Source organism: Corvus cornix, chromosome 3, assembly GCF_000738735.6.
Source record: "Corvus cornix cornix isolate S_Up_H32 chromosome 3, ASM73873v5, whole genome shotgun sequence".
Taxonomy (NCBI): Eukaryota; Metazoa; Chordata; class Aves; order Passeriformes; family Corvidae; genus Corvus; species Corvus cornix.
In genome coordinates this window covers 83,302,712-83,324,035 of record NC_047056.1, presented here as the reverse complement: position 1 = coordinate 83,324,035, position 21,324 = coordinate 83,302,712, and the positions used below count along the sequence as shown (strand labels likewise).

The 21,324-nt window shown below is 35.4% G+C and overlaps 1 protein-coding gene across 4 annotated transcripts in view; it reads left to right on the top strand.

The window, feature by feature from the left end:
• The window catches only part of SENP6 (SUMO specific peptidase 6), a 70,789-nt gene that overhangs the window by 35,399 nt on the left and 14,066 nt on the right, over window positions 1-21,324 (top strand). For 3 of the 4 annotated variants that reach the window (XM_039568258.1, XM_039568260.1, XM_019288854.3), the window contains 12 exons: window positions 3,946-4,016; window positions 6,151-6,290; window positions 8,611-9,013; window positions 10,146-10,378; window positions 12,858-13,028; window positions 13,907-13,949; window positions 15,656-15,835; window positions 17,688-17,914; window positions 18,486-18,592; window positions 18,679-18,795; window positions 19,656-19,778; window positions 19,994-20,086. In XM_039568258.1, coding sequence (XP_039424192.1) covers window positions 3,946-4,016; window positions 6,151-6,290; window positions 8,611-9,013; window positions 10,146-10,378; window positions 12,858-13,028; window positions 13,907-13,949; window positions 15,656-15,835; window positions 17,688-17,914; window positions 18,486-18,592; window positions 18,679-18,795; window positions 19,656-19,778; window positions 19,994-20,086 — 1,908 coding nt within the window. Of the gene's footprint in view, window positions 1-3,945; window positions 4,017-6,150; window positions 6,291-8,610; window positions 9,014-9,860; window positions 10,075-10,145; window positions 10,379-12,857; window positions 13,029-13,906; window positions 13,950-15,655; window positions 15,836-17,687; window positions 17,915-18,485; window positions 18,593-18,678; window positions 18,796-19,655; window positions 19,779-19,993; window positions 20,087-21,324 lie in introns of all 4 variants that reach the window. The other variant, XM_039568259.1, reaches the window with a different exon arrangement.

The window sequence follows — 21,324 nt, the reverse complement described above, 5'->3', positions numbered from 1 at the left end:
CAAAATTGCATCAACATTCTCTGGATTTTAAGAATTGACTTCTAATTCTTTTTGTAGAGCAGCGAACTTCGCATAATAGAATGGTTCTGAAGCTCTTAGGAGGCTGTTTAACAGCCTTCACTCTATCTTCTCAGCTTGGTTTGAATAGCATTAAAGGTTTTTATTGCATTACTGTATATATTTTGTTCATGAAGTGCATATGTTAAAGCAGTTAACCGAAAATGTATAGCAAAACCTGACACACTGGTTTTTCATTGCTCATTTCAGGGTCATTTCTCACTTGTTTTGCATCTGGTTTACTGCTGGTAATACTTTGTTAGCAGTATGAAATACAGTACATTTATTTTTCTTCATATATAGCTCAAATTTATGTGTTAGTGGAAATGTTTTCTTGATAGTAATGAATTAATTGAGTTTTTGTGAATTTCCTGTCTGTATAGGTGGCTTTTGGCAGTAGGAGCTTGATACCAGGTTGCATTGTTTACGAAGTATATATAATGTATGACTAATAATGATATAAATAGCACAGTCCTTTGTGAATTCAGGATTTTCTAAATTTATTTCAAATTCAGAACTAAAATCAAGCCTTTCTGTTTTACTGTCTTTTGTTACTTCTTAAAAGAGCTATCAAATAAATACCAGCCAGTTAGTGTCACCGTGTGGCATAGAAGAAAAGGTTTGAGTTCCATGCTTTGTGATCTTAATTTTCTCATGGGGACACCTGCTGCTTCTTCATCCAGTACTACTGGATATGTTCCTTTTTCTTTGCCTGCTTTTTGTTGTTGTCCTAGCAGGGGAAGATGATGTGGGCAGGAGCTGCTAAATTTAGCTTTAATCATTACTGTCACGATAAGTGCAGCGGCAGCTCCTGACTTTCTGGGCCAAATGGGGTTACTGACCTGTGTTCTGAAAACCCTATTCCCTGTGCTGCTGCTTCTCTTTTCAGTCTTTGGCTTTTGTACTTTGCTCTTCATCTAACACACGCTGAAGGTAAATCTCACTTCAGCAGCTTTGTGCTTCAATCTTATTGTGCTTTACTCTCTTTTTGTATAATGATGTAGAAACCAACAGTGTACCTGGAGTGGTACATCTCCAAATAGTAGGCAGCCTCTCAAAGAGCCAGGCTGTGCATTAAACACAGCTCTTGTGTAAGCCTGCACCTCAACAAAATTAGGAGTTGGTGCAGCCTTTTTAGTGTGGCTTGTGCCAAATCACTGTCTCCCAAATTCTCAGATCCAGGTGTTTCTTTATGTTTGTTTTCTGGCATAGCCAGAAGTTACGTGCCTGCCCCTTCCCCTCATTCCCCCCACCACTTTTCTGTTTTTTGTTTTCCTAGAGAAGAAATTTTAAGTGAAAATGTCACTTCTGCTGGAGTGTTTCATAAAGGTCTGTCTGCCAGGCCACTGTGAAGATACTAAGGTCCAATTCCATCAGCAAGAGAATATAGCAGTAATAATGAATGTTTGCTGAAAATACAAAATCAGTGACACTGTTCTGTCTGGGCAAAACACACTTAGTCAAGAATACTTTAGCATTTAGCTGTTAAGATCTGACAAAAGTTCATGATGCTGCACAGTCCAGACTGCCTCAGTATTTCAGTCCTGTGTGTTGCGGAAAAAGCTTGATCTTTCTTGCTACTGTAATTGATGTTTTGCTGTTTGATGCTTTACTACTTCTTGAGATTGCTTTTTATCAAATACTTGTCTACTTCACTTGTACTTAAAAGTATTAAAAGTGCTTATAATCTAGGAGATAAACAAGATGCCTAAAATTGTTTCACCTCTGAACATTGTTTTTTTTAACTGTTACACACGGTATATGGGTAATGTTGCATCTTGATCAGCTCAGCTGTTTGATCCCGCAGTTATTCCCATTGAAATGGAAGACTTAGTTTTGGGTAGGGTTTAACAGCAAAAAGGCATTTGTTTTGAAGTGCTGTATGTTTTTAAATTTAAGTTTTTTTTTCTTTTGCAAATAGTCCTTTTAAAGGTAGGCGTAATGCTTGATTTAAAAAACAACCGCGTTTCCTTTCTGTTTCTTCACTCACACGTAATTAAATGGCTCAGCGTACTAAGTATTTTACTGGAGAAGGTGTTACTGGATCTGCAACTGTTCAGGCAAATAACTAACTAAAACAAACACTGTGCTCAGAGGCGCAACTTTGTTTTCTAGTTGAAATTATGTTCAAAACAAAATTTACTGTTATGAAATACTAGTGAAAGATAATTACGACACGTGAGACAGCAGCTTCTGCATCCTTACTGCAATGTTTTTCAAATCTAAAATGATGTTACAGGTTTTTTACCCTTTAGAATGTCATTAGCATTGGTTTTGATAGTACAGCTTCTCATTACCTAATGATGAGTTCGAGCTCTGCCTTTTATTTCCACTAATTCTGCCTTAAAGTAGTCCCATATGATTTGGATTTTTAAGGAGAATGATCAAAAAAAATACTGTGTTTAATTTATGAATAAATATTCATACTGAGTTTCCAGTTTTGGTTCAGTTTTTGTGTATGCAGGTATTAAAAAAGCTTCTGGGGAGCAGGATTGTTTCAGAAACACATTTGACACAACCAGTAACAAATAAACTACCTAATCTGTCATCTGTGATATGTGTGCCAGCAGTCGTGATTAAGTACCACGACATCTCTACATTCTGTGTAGCTGTGCTTGTTTCTCCATCCTTCTTACTGCCAGAATTTTCTTTAAAGCTGCAGCCCATCAACACAGTCAAATGTGTTTGGTATTTGGTAAGAAATACCCCAAAGGGCATTGCAGATTAATCTTGTTCCAAAGATGTTAGTTAATAATATTACCTAGAAATGCAGAAAATCCAAAGGTTTTACAGTTTGATGCATTAGGAAATGCTGTGCTGAAAGAAATAAAATCTTATACCTAGAGCTAAAGTCTACTTCAGCCATAGCCAAGTTTTTGTCAGATGGGTCCTCAAAATTTAGCTGTTAGTGGAGATGTTACTGCCTACAGCTGTTTGCTTTGCCCCCTTGCTGTTGATTAATGTCCTTGTAATCAGAGGTAGCAGTGTGGGACATGTGTAACCCATTTGCAGCCCAGTGCTTAATTTTCCAATAAAACCAGTTTCTGCTGAATTTGTTGGCAAGGTCTGCTGTGTTTCAGATGTGTGCCATCCTCTGTTACGACAAGAACAGTAATCTATAGCTGCAGGGCTGAGTAAGCACTGAGAAAGAAAAGTGCTGCAAACAGTAACCCACATGCGCTGAGCTTCAGGAATCTTAATTTGGTATTAGCATGATTTGACACACATGTGTAAACTGAAAACATCTTTCAGGAGGCTCAGAGAAATCTTGCTGTAATGCCATATATTGCATTAATTTGCACAAAAATATGTGATATCTATATTATGCAAGTTATACCAACAAAAGATTTATTATCCAGTAATTTATCTATATCACAATATTTTAAAAACAAATATATAGGAACCATGTCTGCTGTCTTGTTCTTTCTGGTTTTTGGTCACAACAGTTTTTGACATCGGATCTCTTTTCTCTGTTTTGCATCTTCTCTTCCTGTTTTTTAAGTTGCAGGACTTGTGGAATCTACTTTAATATTAAAATAATAGTTGTTTCTATTCTTGGCTTTTAAAAGTATCTGTCTTGTTTTTCGTGAATGAGGAGGAGAAGATGCAGGCTTCAGTATTTGGAGACTTGGGTCTGAAAGTGACAGACTCCAGAACTGTTCATTATTATAGAGGAGATTTAGATCAGAAACACTTCAAAACATTTACTGTGGCTGTTCCTATCATTCTGGTAATGCTTTTTTATGTGTACAAATAGCATGTAATAGGAGAAGCTACTTATTCATAGCTTTCAGATACATTTCAGGTTTGTTTTGTTCGTATATAATTGTGACTAAATTTTGATGATGTCTGTTGAAAGAACAACCATACGTCTAATTCATTTTCCAGAAAAGAATACCCACCTCAGCTTCAGAAGGTAGAGGCAGACCACATTAGATTACCACGGTCTCAAGGAGTAGGTAAGTTATCTTTTGAGTTCTCATTTCTTCTAAGCAGAATAATCTTTTTAATACCTGATTTGGGCAGGTGTGTTGCCAAATCTTATATAACCTTTAGTGTATATACTTACAGCCTTACATCGTGTTATTCTAGTTTTGTACAAGTTTGTGCATGAAGGGAGGACTTTGCTCTTCATGACATTTCTGCAGCTAGTTCAGTCATGTAATATTTGTAAATTAGGCTTCAGTTATTTTAAAAACCACATATATAGGGAAAATCTAGAACCATAAAATTGGAGATGGAGCTGATCTCTGGAGTTAACTAGTTTGAGCCCAAACCTCCAGCTTGTTTGTGAATTATTGATGAGGAACTTCTGTAACAGTGTTGGTACAACAAAAATGCGACGTAGTAGCCAGCACTTGGTATGAAGTGTATTCATACACTGAGGGAGTTAATAAAAAGAACCCGCATCAGCGCTGTATGCTGATGGAGGTGCAGTAGAAAAAACACAGTTTGGTTTGAGGTGTGGAAATTACGAAATTGGAAAAGAAAATACCCTGTGTTTTGTTAAGCTTTGTTAGTATAGATACAGTCTGTAAACCTGTATTTAGCTGTGTAGTCACCTGTACTGGCAAAGTGGTTCTGCTGTGCTATTTTAGGTTAATGTTAAGTAGATTTTCAGCAGTACTACGCTAAAGTAAAGTTAACTTAGAAAAAAGCCCCACCTATTAGTAATTATTTTTTGAAAATGAGCCAGTCTTTAGTTTTGAGATGTCTTCTCAGAGTGGGATGTTTATCTGTATGTATATTGAAAAAGTGTTCATACCTATTAAAAAAAATACAGTCTTAAGAAAACTTCCAATATGGAGACTGCAATTAAAGGACTGTAAATAGCACTTCAACATGAAACCAATCAAGGCACTCTTGTACAACACATTCCACTTCTTAGAATGCACAGAGTGAGATTTAATTATTGGGTTTCTGTGTTTCTATACTGTTACAGTATTTAAATGAATGTCCCAGTATAAAACAGGATATGACAGTATAATTCACTGTACTACTGTGTCTTGTGTCGAAGGAGTAAATCTGAAGGAGTAAATCTGCTGCTTGATACTTGGCAGTGTTTCCAGGTGGCCAAGGAGGCCAGTTGCATCCTAGCCTGTATCAATAGTAGTGTGGCCAACAGAACCAGGGAAGTGATTGTCCCTCTGTACTCACCGCTGATGAAGGCCACACCTCGAGTGCTGTATCGAGTGTTGGGCCCCTCAACTAGGGAAGGACATGAGTGTGTCCAGAGAAGGGCAGCAGAGCTAGTGAAGGGTCGGGAGCACAGGTCTTAACATGAGCAGCTGAGGGATCTGGGGGACTTTAGCCTGGAGAAAAGGAGGCTAGGGGGAGACCTTATTGCTCTCTAGAACTACCTGAAAACATGTTGTAACTAGGTGGGGGTCAGTCTCTTCTGCCTTCTGTCTTAATTACAAGTACAAGAGGTAAAAGCCTTACGTTGTGCCAGGGGAGGTTTAGATTAGTAGAAAAAAATCTTTTCACTGAAAGAGTGTTTGGGCATTGGAATAAGTTGCCCATGGTGGTGACAGGGTCACCATCTCTGGAAGTGTTCAAGAAGCTTCTGAATGTGGCACTTGGAGATACGGTTGAGAAGTGATTATAGTGGTGCCAGGTTAATAGTTGGACTAGATGATCTTGAAAGTCTCTTCCGACCATGATGATTATGTGAAATCCTAATTATGCAGAACATTTCCAATTATTCTAAATGCATTCACAAGTAGTTCTGTAGTAAAGATTTGCATCAGCATAGTCTAGCATCTCCTCCTGATTTTGGCAGCAGACCCTCCCTTTGCAGTGAAGTTAGCAGAGATTTGCAAATCTAAAGCCTCTTGCAAAGATATAAGATAAAAATTGTCAGTGAGAGACATTGCAATAGTATTAGTAAAACATTTTTGCAGTTACTTTGAGGAATTTTTTTTTAATTCATACAAATCAGGAGACATTTGAAACAGTTTACTCTTTTTGAGGTTTAAAAATGTGTTTATGTTTAGTTCAAGTTAGTGTATGTAAAGAAGTAAGTTGATCATAATTATAACAGTATATGAATGGACATATCTTGTTAATGTTTTTGCATCTTTTCCCTCCTAGACAGTGTAATGGAAAATACAGAGGAGTCAGAATCAGAATCTGAAATTAAGAGAAAGGTGCGACAGAAAGGTCATTGCAATTCATATCAATCTGACTTGAGTCTGTCTTCAGCTACAAAAAAATGCTTAACTCAGTCAAAGGTGGGTTATATTTTAAAAATCTGTAACCTCTTGTTGAACTTTAAAAGTTGTTGCATATTTTAAAAACAGACATTCAGGAGTAAAACAGGTTGATGTTTTAAAAATCCTTAGAGTTGGGAGGAAGGTTTACATAATTAAAGTTACAGTGATAGAGATATTTAAGTGCTAGTATTGCTACTAGCTGTGAAATATTTCTTCTCTGATTTGAACAGAGATGCTGCACTGAAAAGAAAAAAATCTGTGATTTAAATGAATGGCTGAGTAGTAAATCAGACATTGATAATTTTAGCTTGCTGAAATAAAGGAACAATATTTTGCTTTTTGACAGATTTTAAATTTTTTTTTTAGTGTCATGATTTTCTGTACTCAAAACAGTATCTTTACTGAAAGATAAAAGCACTGCAAAGGTGCAGGTACTTTTTTATTAAGATGCTTACTTTTTCAGTGAGAGTAGTTGTTTAGGTGTCCAAATGGCATTCTCTGGTCCAGATGCCACCATCCAGATTGTTTTTGTCAGGAACTTGTTTGAATATCAGATGTAAGATACTTTGGAAATTGTTGTAAGGCTCTCTGTATTTTTTATCAACCTCCCAGGTTACTATGGATGTTTCACAGTACCCACATACAGGTCACACTGTTTGACTATCAAAGCAAAACTTCCTGTAAGGAGATGTTGGTTACAAAAAAAAAAAAAGAATTATAGATGTATGATTTTTATAAATGCTTAGCTTTTGTTTGAAACACTTGGTACTGCTCTTACGGATTTCTGTTGCTTATTTAGTAATTAATAAGATGTTAATAAGGAAACTGGTTTAAAATTTTTGGCATGTGGTTGAAGTAAAGGGGTGCAATTACTCTCTACTTAAGATCCTCCGGGTACTCTTGGTACCTTCTCTTGAATATTTTAATGTCAGCAGTATCTTTCTAAGAACTACATCCTGTAACAGCACTGTGGCACAACACTGGTGTTCATGTCACTTGCTATCTCATCCCACAGCTCAGATTTTAAGGGTCTGATATATTTAATACACTTGGGGGTTTTTGCTTCTGTTTCTCTACAGTATGTGTATCTTCGTTAAATTGCATAAATTTTGTAAAAATAACATATTTTCATTGTATGATTTTCGTCTTTAAATTTGGGATTTGAAATTACTTCCCACACCTGAGGAAGTCCTCTATTGGAAGTGTGTTCACATCTGGGAGTGGGGGGAGGTATAAATTGTGAAAGCTGTGTTTTGAAAGTAGATTCTGGAAGTTTTTGGTGGGATGTAGGTATTTGTTATCTTCAGTAATTCACAGTACAGTGGTTATGCCATTTGAGTTCAGTGCTCCAGGAGACAGTAACATGCACTAAATTTCATCTTTAGAGATGTCCCGTATTCACTTTGGTATTCATTCTGTAGTTTATATGTTAGTATTGAATCCCTTAGAAGTCCAAGTTCTACACTTGTAATACAGAATTACGTGGGACCTAGTACATGTGAGAAAAACAAAAGACACCTGTCTTTGCAGTGATAGGACGCATCTTCCCTTGCAGCCCATGCTTGCTTCTTGAAAGCTTGGGGAATTCCTATTCCTCAAGTCCTGTTTTCTTCTCTGTGACATGGGACTCTAGAGCAATATATGTACTTGGCCTTTTCTTCATCTCCCTCAAGGAGTGAAGTTTCCTGCATGCCTTGCCGGACTGTTAAAAGATTTCTCAGAAGGACAAATAAATTTGACCTACAAGGTTTCTTCAAATCCTCTCCAGCAATGCACTGTGGATCTTTAGGTTACTTTATTTCTGTCCAATGAAACCGTTTTTACAGAAATGGTGTTACTGGACCGTCTTGCTGATGGATATATGTATTTGAACAGTGTGCAAGGTTTCAATTATGGAAGAAAAGGCAAGAAGGAAAATCTGAATTGTCCAACATTAACCGCTTAAAAAAATTGCCACAAATGACGTTTGTTCCTTTTAAAACATTTTTCATTTTCTTAAATGAAATTAAACAATCTGTGTTTTAATTTTTGCTTTCTCTGCTTACTGTAATTGCTAATGTAGTGTTGTCAATCTCCACTGGATATTACAAAAAATTTCTTCAGCTAAAGGGTTCTCAAGTATTGGAAGAGGATGCCCAGGGGTGTGGTTGAGTCACCATCCCTGGAGATATTTAGAAGACATGTAGATGTGGCGTCTGAGGATATGATTTAGTGATGACTTGACAGTTCTACATTAATGGTTGGACTTGATGATATTAAAGGTCTTTTCCAGCCTAAGTGATAGTATGATTAATTCTGAACAGAACAATCACTGACTGTGTGTTTGTTTCTTCTTTAGCTTTTGGAACAGATTGATTATTCTACTGATTGCCCAAATTGTGGGAGGGCAAATGAAAATCAGACCAAATGCCGACATTGTGAAAGTGCTTCTCTAAAGGATTTGCAAAGAGTCTCTAGACAAACTGTGACGTTAGGTGAATCTGTGGGACCTTTATCGCGTTCTTCAATACATCAGAATTCAACAGGGCAAAAATCTTCAGGTACAGGGTTCAGCACAAAGAAGTTTTATAGTTCTGCTGTTGGAAAAGGTCCAGCGGATATTCTACTGAGTAACGAGGTTGTAGGACATTCTATGTTACGACAGAATGGAAAAGTTGGTCTTATAACTGGGACAAAAAATCCTAAAATTACAGGAAGCTTAAGACAGAGGAGTACAAGACCATCTGAACTAAATGATCCAAGTAAGTACCTTTTTATGAATACAGCCATTAGCTGGAAGCCTGGGATATTGTATAGTGAAGGAACTGTATGTGCAGGTTTACATAACTGATGTCGCATGGAATTTTTAATGTATATGTTCTCAGGAAGAGGGACAGAACTTTTAATAATTTCCTTTTCATATGCAGAGGTTCTCTTCAAGAAGGATGAACATTGGGGAAAACAAAAATTATTTTGTGACTATTTTTCTTTTGTTTGTTTGTTTTTTAAAAAATATTTACATTTGGGTTTTGGGGAAAAAAAAGTATTCTTAGCAGAATTCCATCATTTATTCTCCCCAGAGGAAAGACAGTATTTTATTTTTATTTTGTGTTTTCCCCCCTTTTTTCTTCTGAGCTATTCACCTATTTAAATTTCATGATTTGTAAAATGTTAATTTCTGTGCTTTTTCTGTGTAAACTTAATAAGCAGGAAGGCTGGAGTGAAGGAAATTATGTTTCTGGTTCTATGCTGAGTTGATTAGATCACATCCTACTGGTTTGAACGATTTCAGTCATAATTTCTCTTGTCAGTTTTTAGGTTGTATTACTTACTGTCATGTCTTGACTGAACCAAGAAAAGTTCACTTCTGTCTAGAGGTGGATTAATGATGCCCATTTTTTGTGTAGTTAGTTATGAGAAATCAAAAACAAGGCAGAGAGTGCTTGCAACCAGATTCCAAATAAACATTAGTAAATCCATAAGATGATACATGCGGAATTTTTTTGGCACTGCAGGACAATTACATAAGTTACTTTTAAGTTATTGCTTGAAAAGAAATTTCTGTTACAGAAAAATGTAGTGGTTGAGAATGTAATATTTTCTGTTTAGTTGTTTTGTCTAGTGATGATGAGGAGGAGGAGAATAGTGGCAGCACTAGGAGCATGGAAAGCATTTTACCTCATCCTGCAGTTTCAGCCCGCTCCTCCCTATCTCCTTCTTCAGGAAAGGTGGAAGCAGCATTAAAGGAGAACAGTTGTGGAATAGAACAGAGAATAGGTAGTATAACAACAGATACAGAAATTGCCATCACACTACCAAGAAAAGCCAAGAATGAAAAAAGAAATTTCTGTTACAGAAAAATGTAGTGGTTGAGAATGTAATATTTTCTTTTAGTTGTTTTGTCTAGTGATGATGATGAGGACGAGAATAGTGGCAGCACTAGGAGCATGGAAAGCATTTCACCTCGTCCTGCAGATTCAGCCCGCTCCTCCCCAGCTCCTTCTACAGGAAAGGTGGAAGCAGCATTAAAGGAGAACAGTTGTGGAATAGAACAGAGAATAGGTAGTATAACAACAGATACAGAAATTGCAGTCACACTACCAAGAAAAGCAAGAATGAAAGATCAGGTACTATTTAATGCTTTGTTTAAAAGAAACCAGAATCAAATAATAAATGGAATTATGTAAAGGCTTGTTTTGCATTGTCAGAAGTTGACTATATTTGATTGTTTTTCTTATTCAGCAGCTCATCAAGTAGTATCTCTGTATATTTAAAACTGGAAACATAAGGAAATGTGTTCATTACACTTTTACAAGCATTTATAATGATTTGAATTACACTGTTAATGTAAATGCTTCTGTGTTGAATGTTTACTCTGTGAGACTGGACAGGGATTCTCTATGAAGATCAAGGTCTTACTTTGCAGCAGAATGTCAGTACCAGCTGTTGCTTGTTGAGACTTTATGAAGTTAAACATGAAAAGAGACACTGGGATCAGTAACGGCCCTTTAAAATTAAAATACTTTGACAGCTGTCCCAATTAATAGCACTTCTTTTAGGGCTTTTGTGGTGGTGCTTGTGTTTTTTAGTTGAGTACTACTGTAAGAATTGGATAAGCAAAGAGAAAAAGTACTCCATGAGCACACCTTAAATGTGGCTAAAGGGGACACTTCTCATACTATGTTAAAAGCTATCTCAATAGTGAGCCATTTAGAGGAATAAATTCCACGTGGCAATTTGTAGTGGATTAATAGTGCTGATCAAAATAATTCTTGAGTCACTTGTCCAGTTTCACTGTTGTGAGTTTGATTCAACAGGAGAATCTGATCAGATTTCCAATTCTTTATGCGTTAGAACACTGAAGTACTGATGCCAAAACCTTCTTGCTATGTTGAGATTCAGAAGCCAGCATTCTAGTGCTGTAGTTGATGAAATTATGGATGTTTATAATACGTGGTATAATTAGTCACCACTGTCAATAAGAAGCTGTGAACCTCCTGCCTACAATAAAGCTGCGAGGCTCAAAGCTTGGATTATAAATAGTTTTGAATTAAGATAGCCTGGCAGTATGTGCTCAATTAACTGAAAGCATTGCATTGTAAAGGCACTGGTGTCTGACTTCTGAAACTCTCCCAAATGAACTTTTTTTTTGTATATTCTTATGTTCCTGTTCACTAGTCTTTACGAACCAGTTATAACACTGTATGTTGAGATTATTTTAGGTTCTGAGCTTACTTTGGAAAACGGGGGAAATAAAATCTTTTTTGTGAAATATAACACAAATTTTGCATTGATTCAATGAAACTACCAAGATTTGGAGATATCGCAGCAGTTTTGTTAAATATTATAGAAAAAGCTTTATTCAGCTTTCCCTCAAGATATTTATTAATTCTTTACTGAAGAGGCTACTTGAATATAGCATCACTTCAGTGTTTGCTGTTTTATTGTTTTTCCTGTGATTCGTTTTGAATTTTCAATAATATTTAGCCAGTCTAACAGACAAAAAGGAAAAGCTCTTTTCAACAAGAGGCCTAGGAAAACATCTTAATTACAGGGATTTAGAATCTCTACCTTCTCCAGTGTATTAAATTAAGGAAGCATCCAAAAGTATATTTTGAATTATTGCCAAGATAGACTAGTGATTTGGGACTTCGAAATAATTTTTGAGATTTAGTCTTAATAGAAATACTGAATCCCTTAGAATGTTCTTCTGTGGGAGTTTAATTGCATTTTGTAACCAAAAAGAATGTTTATTCATGGACAGCTTTATGAAACAATATAAATACCAAAGAAAAGACTAGTGTACAGAAAATCCTTCAACAGAATTGAGCAATAGAAGCGATACAGAAAATAAATGTATTGATCTGTGGGCTGTCAGCAGGCTTTATTTCATTTTAGTAGATTTTTTTTGTAAGATCGTTCTGTTGGTTAACAGGATACTCATTGAGATTACAGCTTCAGTCAGTATCCAGAGACTTCTTGAACTGGGGCCAAACACCACATGGCCTTCTTTCAGTGTTTAGTGTTCTGACCTTGGAATCTATCATAAAAACATCTTAGTGGTTCTGTAGAGATGCCTTGGGGAAGTTTGATTTGGCTTATTTATTTATGTTTCTTGAAGACTGTACTCTGCTAATGTGGTGGTGCAGTGTACTTCAAAAATTAGTCACCAAAAGCTTGGATTAACAAAAACTGAAAGAAGAAATTAAACCACCAGTATTGTGGTGGTTTTACAGCATTAATGCTTTTTTATCTAAATGAAATATATTAAAAATAACTTTGTTTTGCTAGACTGCATAGTGTTTGCAAAAGATAAATTGGTCTTGGCAATTTAGAAGCCCTATTTGTGATTTGGAAATGCCAACAAAGTGTCTACAAGTGTCAGCTTACCTTTTATTTTCTTCTTGAATGTAGCAATATTAGCATCCTCAGGTGTTACAAAAAGTCTTTTATCTGCCTTCTGTATATGTTTGAGATGGATGCTCTAGTAAGTAATCCTGTTGACCAACAGAAAAGTAGCTGAAAATGTAGTCATTAGTTTTAACAAGCTTGGTTAAGCAATAAACCTTAGCGAGACATTCTGAAACCTTGAAAATTACTTTTCAGTTTGGGAACATTGTGTCTAACACTCCAATAAAACGTCGTAAAGTTATTTCTCAAGAGATGGTAACTGAGGCTTCACCTCTAAATTATCAAAATTCCTGTGAAAGTGTCATTCTGAACTGCCGAAGTATACGAATAGGAATGCTGCGCAGAATGGTGGTGGAACCTGTGATTGTAAGTAAACTTGTTCTTTCACAGCTCTCCTTTCAGGTTTTGATGGGCATTGTTATTTTCATACTTGAACAACACAATGTTTTGCCTCTGTCTGGAGAACAGTAAATTTGTCTCTTAGCATCAGAGGCCGTGATTTCCAAAGAACCTCAGATTACTACTGCTTTTGAACATATGCAGTCTAGCTCTGGTTCTTAATACTGTGCTGCAGCACTCTTGAAAAACTTGTTTGCATGGTTGGGGAGAGGTTATGGGTTAGCATGCATTTGTTAAGAAAATTGAAAACAATAGCTACAAGGAAATTGATATTGATAGGTGGGAGGAAGAATCGTTGTCCTAGAGGTGAATAATTTTACTTCTACAGAATTTTTTTTTGTTGTTACCCTTATAAGTTACATGGAAGTTTTCAAGGAGACCTTGAATGTTAGTTGTAATGCACTCAGCCACATAAAATGCATACTTATTGCTGGGGTAACCACAGAAACAGCAGAGAGGTGTTACTTTTTCTTTCCATCTCTCTACATAACGCTATTGTTTGATTTGCCTAAATGCTGATAGATGACATTTTCTTTTGAAGAAATAGAATGTGTGTATTTTTCAGGGTATTGTAAATGTTTTTGAAAACGGAGTACTTCAGAGAGATCTAAAGTTTAAACAGTCAGTATGACTGAAAGAGACTGAGTAATAAAGAATGTGCTTGCCTCGAGTTGTGCTAAAATGTACATTTGGTTTTTTTAAAACTTGCATTTTAAATATTAATTTTGAAATGTTTATTACTTAAATACTATGTCAATTGAAATGTGTTTGCTAACAGTTTAAAGGCTTTCAGTCAGTTTCAGTTTGCAGAAGATGCGAAATCTTACAGTTGTGTTGTCTTTCAGTTTTGCCTGGATTATATCAAAATACGCTTAGAGAGTCAAGAAGGTGAGTACATTTTTCATTTTTTGTTAGCACTCAATATATTTATTTTGAATGAAGTAACTCTGTCAAAGGTATTAACAAGTGAATCATAACTGAATGTTCACTCTCATTTTGTCATTTATGCAAAAAATTATGGTGGGTGCCTGTAGTCAGATAAGAGAAAAAAAAAAAAATTGAGAGTACAAATTTGACCTGAACTGCCTGGTGAATAAAATCCAAAATGTTTTTGCATTATCTCTGCCTTCTACTGACAGAAGGTTCACAATTCGTGACACGCGTACAGACGGGTTGTTCTTCTACTTCATCTGGTCTGACTCTGCTTGATCTAATCATTCATTTGAAGATCTGTAGATAATGTGGTGATGACTGGTAAAGGTCTTCTTGAAAGTGATTAACAAACATAAAAAGCAAGAGTAACCATCCTGTAAAATGTTACCTTTTTAACACTTTATTAGTTCTTTTATTTCAATTGTGTTAAGTGGGCAGTAAAAACCACACTAGTATCTTAGACCTTTCCTGTCTAGATCTCTCTTGGTAATTTTTTCTCTGGCCTGAAAGTTGTATATTTCATGTCACTGAAAGAAATAGTGATGTAATTTGGAAATGGTGAGTTAGAACTCCTGCTCTGTTTCCTTTCTTTTCTTTTATAGAATTTTGTTCTGGGCCTGGAAAGCTTTGTTACCTTTTGTAATCTTAAGTTGCAGTCTTAAGATCCAGTCCTATTGAATTTTGCTGTCATGATTTGTAAATGAAAACTATTGTATTTTGTCATTATTACATGCAGAAAGGTGCCTCACAGCCTGTAAAAAAAAGTGTAGCCTTTGCTCAGTCAAGTATTTAAGTTTGTATTGCATCTAAAATACAGATGCATAGAAACTACGAACTTTCATGCTATGAATGTATTTTTAAAAATAAAACACTGAAAAGCTTACTATAATTTGTGGAAAATGGCTATCAGGTTTTAGTTAAAACAGCTGTATGGTGAAATTATTTCCATGGCGCCTGATCCCTCAATAGCATAAAAATGGTGACTTCTTAAATGCTGTGTCTGTTGGAGCACTTAGCACTATACTATTTCTTTTTTTTTCCCTTGTGGTGGTTTTTTTTTTTTTTTTTTTTTTTTTTAGTTTTGCATGTATATCCGCCTCTATATCCAATTTTATAATTCAGTAAAACCTGAAAAATACTCAACATTGGCATTGGCAGCATCAGATGCAATGTTAAAAATTTACCATGTTACTGACGGTTTTTGGGGGGAATAAGCTAGGAGTAGTGTTTTGTGTCCTCAGGCAATCAGGTAATTTCTCTGCATGTTTATACTCTTCTTTTTAAAGTTATTTTTCATATGGGAACTTGGTCAAAGATAAATGTGCAAAGAAAATTTTACGAACTTACTGTAAAATGTGTCATAGCAATAGTGCAAATTTAAATGACTTTTTAAAAAAAGGGGTTTTTTATGTAGAATAAAAAGTAGTTTAAAGTTGGTGGGCAGAAAACATTTTGTTTCTGATTCCTTTCTTGACAGATGACATTGGAATTTAGCCTTCTAGGATATAAAAAGCCATCACTTCTTGCATATGTGTTAAAACTTTGACATTAAGAAATTTAGTGAGCACATACTGATTTCTTGTTAAAATCAAGGGGGAAATTGTAAAGGAAACTTAGAGGGTTTTATTATATTTTAATATAATGTCATTATTTTCTCATAGAATCAGAAAGTGATATCAGAGAGATTAACCTGAAAACTTCCGAGCTTACTAAATGTGAATGGTGTAGTGTCCGAAAATTGCCAGTAGTTTTTCTGCAAACAGTACCTTCAACCTGCAGTAGTCTGAGAGATCAACTGAAAATGAGTAAAGATAATGTCTGGTACGAATGTAAAGGAGACAGTAAGTAAAACAATTTTAGTCTACTATTCACTTTAAATTGTATTTTCGTGTTTTGGGTCGTGAATGTGTGCATTAAGACTAAAAGGGCCATCATTGGCTGGGGATGATGTAGTGTTTTTTCAGACACTGTTTTCTTCCCAGGCTGAGAAAGAGTACAGTTCAGAACAGTTGGGCATTCTCTTTGTCCAGAAACATGCTAGTTAAAACATTTAGTCAATTTAGTATAAATTTTTCACTAATATTTTTACTGAATGAAAGCAAGTTGGTTTGTTCAGCTTTTGTGTATGAGACTTTACATTTATATGGCAGCTTTTGTAATACTTCTGCTTTCCGTGTTGTTCTGCTGACAGGCTTTAGGTTTAGTAGAAACTGTTGTATAGGTTGCCTTGGGTTTTTTCCCCCCAGCATACTTGTAATGATGTTGTGAGATATACAAATACCTGCTTGGAGAATGTGTGGATTATCTTCATGTATATTAAAATTAAATTTGATTCCTGCATAATTTTCAAGGTCCTAGAATCTTAATATGCACACCTGTCAAATGTAACATTGAGTCATCTTCCTCTTCAATAGGCTTTACTTCAGGTTAAATTTTGTGATTATTTATATTTACACACTGTTCTGTACATACATTAATGCATTCAAACAGAGGAAGAATGCTTTCAACAATCTCAGAATTGAGTGCTCCCATAATACTGTGTAATAGTTTTATCCACGTCCTATAAGAAGTTGTAAGGAGTCTTATAATTACAGAAGTAATCGGAGAGCATGCAGGGGTCCTGACCACAATTCTGGGAGCAGGAATTAGACCCCAGGTGGACACAGGTGTTCACAAAAAAGGAACAAGCTTCTGTGTGAGAAGTCCCTCCCTTGGCATGGCTCTCAGCAGTGCCACAGCGCCCAGCTCTTCTCCCTCAGGCTGTGGCACTGAGAGTTTACATCCAGCTGCTTTATTGCATTTGATACTTAGGAGCACTTTGTGATAACACAGTTGCTCTTTGCTTTGTATGCAATGAAATTAATTTAAGCCTGTATCCATAGCTGTGTAAGCAATTGTGTGTGGATGCCTAGCTCCCAAAATAGGAACACCCAAATCCCAGTTAGACATCTAAATTCTGTGTGCAGTGAATTGGGAATTACGCTGCCGAAGAATTATTTTTCACAAGAGTTAGCATGCTGGGTTAAGAATGACCAAAGGGAAATGGTTATGCTTGTGTCTGACACTCCTCTTACAGAAAAACAGGTCCTGGCAGCTCTGTGTTGGGCGGCAATGTAAGACTGGGATTTGCAGCCTGAATCCTATTCCTTTTCCTGACTGTGTAAAATAATTCCTCTCAGTGCAGTTTACTGCTTTTTGATTTTTCAGATCATATAAGTGGATGATATTTATATAATAGCTGATTGATCTGAGTCATTCTCTCCAGCTTCTAGGATCAGAGAGGAAATTATGCTGAATATATAATTTTTGGAATTGTAGTGAAACAATAGAAACTGCAGTAAGAAAAAGAGAAAGTATTGGTTACAGGGTCCTACTCTTAGTAAGCGAAGAAGATTTTATTTCAAAATATGTTCTAGCTTTGCTTTAGTGTCATTTAAAAAATTATCAGGTGTAATATTTAACATTTCTTGATTAAGGTAGAAGTTGAATGCACTCTTTTTGCAAATGCTGATAAGAAAGGTTTGGCAGTTAGTCCTTCTGTCTGTCTGCTCACGTCTGTATTAGTTCTTACATACAATATCAGCAGTGTGTACTCATGTTGGCCAACAATTCCATAAAATCTGTTTATAATTACAGCATGCTTTATTTTATTTTATTCCTAAATGAGTAATTTTCTCTCTGCTTTTTTTGCAGGTCAGGAAGAACAGTACATAATTTTGATTTTTGAAACTGGTCTTGATCCTCATGCAAATTCAATATTTGAAAAAATAATTACGGACATCGGTATTAGAAATAATATTTCTGACTTCTTTGTGAAAATTTCCTTTGAAGAAGCCAATGCCAGGCTTGTTGCATTTACTAAGTGCTTGGAGGACAGTTCCAAAGGAAGCCCATCTCACAGAGAAAGCAAAATTAAAAATGTAATTGTGTTTTTGTTTTAGAACAAAGTCATTATATTTTGTGGGTTACAAATACACTAAGGATAGTGTGTTAGCCAAAAAAAATTCCATCAACTTTAGCTGGCTTTTATATGAAAATTCCCAGACTGGCCCGTGGTGGATTATGAAACTATGGGAAATGGTCTGTGCATTCACAGTACTTTTTAGGAGGTTTAGTTTGATTGTAAGGTTGTACAGTGGTCCACAAATAATGTTGTTATTTAAAAATTATTAAGGGATGAGAAATCTTTACTATAATCAGACAAAATAATTTTTTCCAACTCGTAAAATTATAATATTTCAAACAAGAAATTAAGTTGCACTGTTGTAGTTACATTTAATTAATGCTTTCATTAAACTACTTTCTAAAGAATTAGAAAGTTTTGTGACTCTGCAAGAAATGAGCAAAGACCTTAATATAATAGATGACTTTACCCACAAACATGAAGTCCTCAAAAAAGTGGGTATTACACTGCTGGATTTCACAAAGTTTATTACGTTTTCGTAAAATTGAGCACAGCATGCAAATTAATATTGACTCTGTTCTCTTAAGGTTGCTTCTGAGTCCAAAATGCAGCAGCGAAATAAACAGTTACCATTTTTTGATGATGATGAAGAAATTGGCGAACCACATACAGTATTTATTGGTCCTATAGAAAAGTAAGATACTTATCTTTGCCCTGTAATAATTCTCTGAGGGTTTTTTGGCATTTCATACTTCTTATTGAATGTATTTTTCTTCTCAGGTTGATAGTTTATCCACCTTCTCCAGCTAAAGGTGGTATTTCTGTGACCAACGAAGACCTCCATTGTCTAAATGAAGGAGAATTTTTAAATGATGTTATTATTGATTTTTATTTAAAGTAAGTTTTATTTCACATCAGTTTTTAGTCATCTTTTACTTTGAAGCTTGAAAAGTTCTGACATTGAAAATTCATAGGTCAGTTGATAACACTTGGTCTCCCAACTATGGAGTATATAATTTATATACTAAATTATGTATAGCTATTTTAAAGGTTGTTTTGTAATCTTGCAAGAAGTTTTGGTTCTTCTCCTGTCCTACTTGACAGTGACATTGTTCTGACTTGGATAAAGGTTCTTTGCAACTTTTTAACATCTCAAGAGCAAATTTAACTGAAAGAAAAAAAAGCTTTTTGTAAGTTCAGTTGTTCTTTCCAGAGTATTTGTGTTTCTTGGAATTTCATTAGTTTTGATTAATGTAATATGTAAGTTAATTTTGTGGTGTCGCTGATGCTACAGATGTTAGAAATGTATTAAATTGCTACATGCTGCTGGTTTTATGCTACACATAAGGTGCGTATGTATATTTTTTAGTCTATTAATGTATTTTAGAAGTAAAAAGAAAATGTGTCACTCTTGGGACTGTTTGGTGATCTGGTGGCTCAAATACAAAACACAGGTCTCCTAGATAGGTCTTTATGTAACAAACTCTTTGAAAATTTGTTTTCCTGCCATGAAATATAAATAAATACAACAGCAGCAGAACAGCTTGTTGATTGAGCAGAGAAATAATACCTTGAAATATTTACACAAGTTTTGCATTAATTAGTTCCTGTAGATAGTCACCTCCAAATAGGTATTCTGTGAGAAGCTGCTACAATTTGGTGGGGAGAAACTGTTGGCTGTCGTTTTTACTCTGGTGCTGAGTACTTTGAGTTAAAACCTCCATTAATTTTTCTTTCCTTTTTTTTAAACTGATTAGGTATTTGGTACTTGAAAAGCTGAAAAAAGAAGATGCTGATAGAATACATGTGTTCAGTTCATTCTTCTATAAACGCCTTAATCAAAGAGAAAGAAGAAATATTCATGAAACTTCAAACCTTTCGTAAGTCCGTTGATAAGTCAGTTTAACATAGAGCTGGGTGAAGACTGCCTTACAGAGAGAAATATCAACAGAACTCTAGGAAGCATCTAGACCTGTAGGAAACATAGAATATACCTTGAAAATCTTAACAAGCTGTCAAGGTGAAAATATCTGGAAAGTGCTCCCTCAAATAAAATAAGCCACACCACAAATTGTATGTTGGTTTCTTCTTGCAGAATACAACAAAAGCGGCATGGGCGAGTAAAAACGTGGACACGGCATGTTGATATTTTTGAGAAAGATTTCATTTTTGTTCCCCTTAATGAAGCGTAAGTGAACTTACTTTTTTATCACATTTGGTGAAGGCTTAAATTTCGTAATTCTGAAATTGAAAGTTCCATTACAATGTGAATTGAAATTAAAAATGAAGAGACTAAACATCTTTTTCCAGCTGATAAAAATTAAATAGTTATGTAAGACCTTTAAATGTTGTAGTATAAGAATTATCAGACAATTTAAAGACTAAGCAAAAATTAACTTTTCTGACTACTTTTCCTAGGTTTTACCTCAATCTCTGGTGTTCTTTCGTCTAAGCTTTTGACATTGATAACTTCTGGATTTACCTTTTTTAGTCCTTTCTAATGAGATCGCATAGGTGGGATCATCTTTAGTTACAAGAAACTGGTATTGTAAGAAAACTTAATTGAAAATCACTACTGCCTTGAGAACTTTATTCTTTTTCTTTATATCCTTTTGCCTTGATACTTGTGAAGGGTCAGGAAGCAGACCATTAGCGTTCTAATGGTTGCTAAGGACTTCGATGATGCTTGCTTTCCTTAAGATCAGAGCAAGTTGTCACAAACACATTTCTATATTTCATAGAAATAATCTAAACAGTTCTTACGCCAGAATATTTACGAAAGTCAAAGTACTGTATTTTAAATGTATGCAATAAAAACATAATAAAGTAAGGACAGATAGACATGAAGTTTCTAACTGATGTCTCATAGGCATACCTAGCTGATATTTCAAAAATAAAAAAAGAGATTTTTTTAATAAAAAGTGACTTATCTAGGTACTGTGCCATTGTGCAGTGGGAGGAAAATTTCTAAATCTTCTTGTGTTCCTGCCTTCTCTCCAGCTGAATTCTGAGGCTAGCTGAATAGAGGCAGTTAGAAGATAACTGGCCATACATAGGTCTGTCCTTTTAATAAAGTTGTATTTTCCCAAAAAAAAGAGTTCATAAGCACTAACTTCCGTTTTTGACATACCATGACCTCTCGCAAGACATCGAGATCTAGGGGATTTAAGTGACCCAGGTGTAAGGTCCACTGCAGATCCCTGTCCACTGCAGACTTCATCCTTGCCATCCCTCTCCCATGAAACTTGAAGTACCAAAACTTTGAAGTGTTCGTCATTTAAATTTTAAGTTGCCTTTGCGTTTTTTATATGGTTCACTTCCCACCATCCTCTCACATGTCATTCACATATCCACGTGGGTTATGCAGAGGAGAAATGAGTGTGACTTAAAAGTCACCTGAAAATGAAAATGAATAGTTCTGTGGTT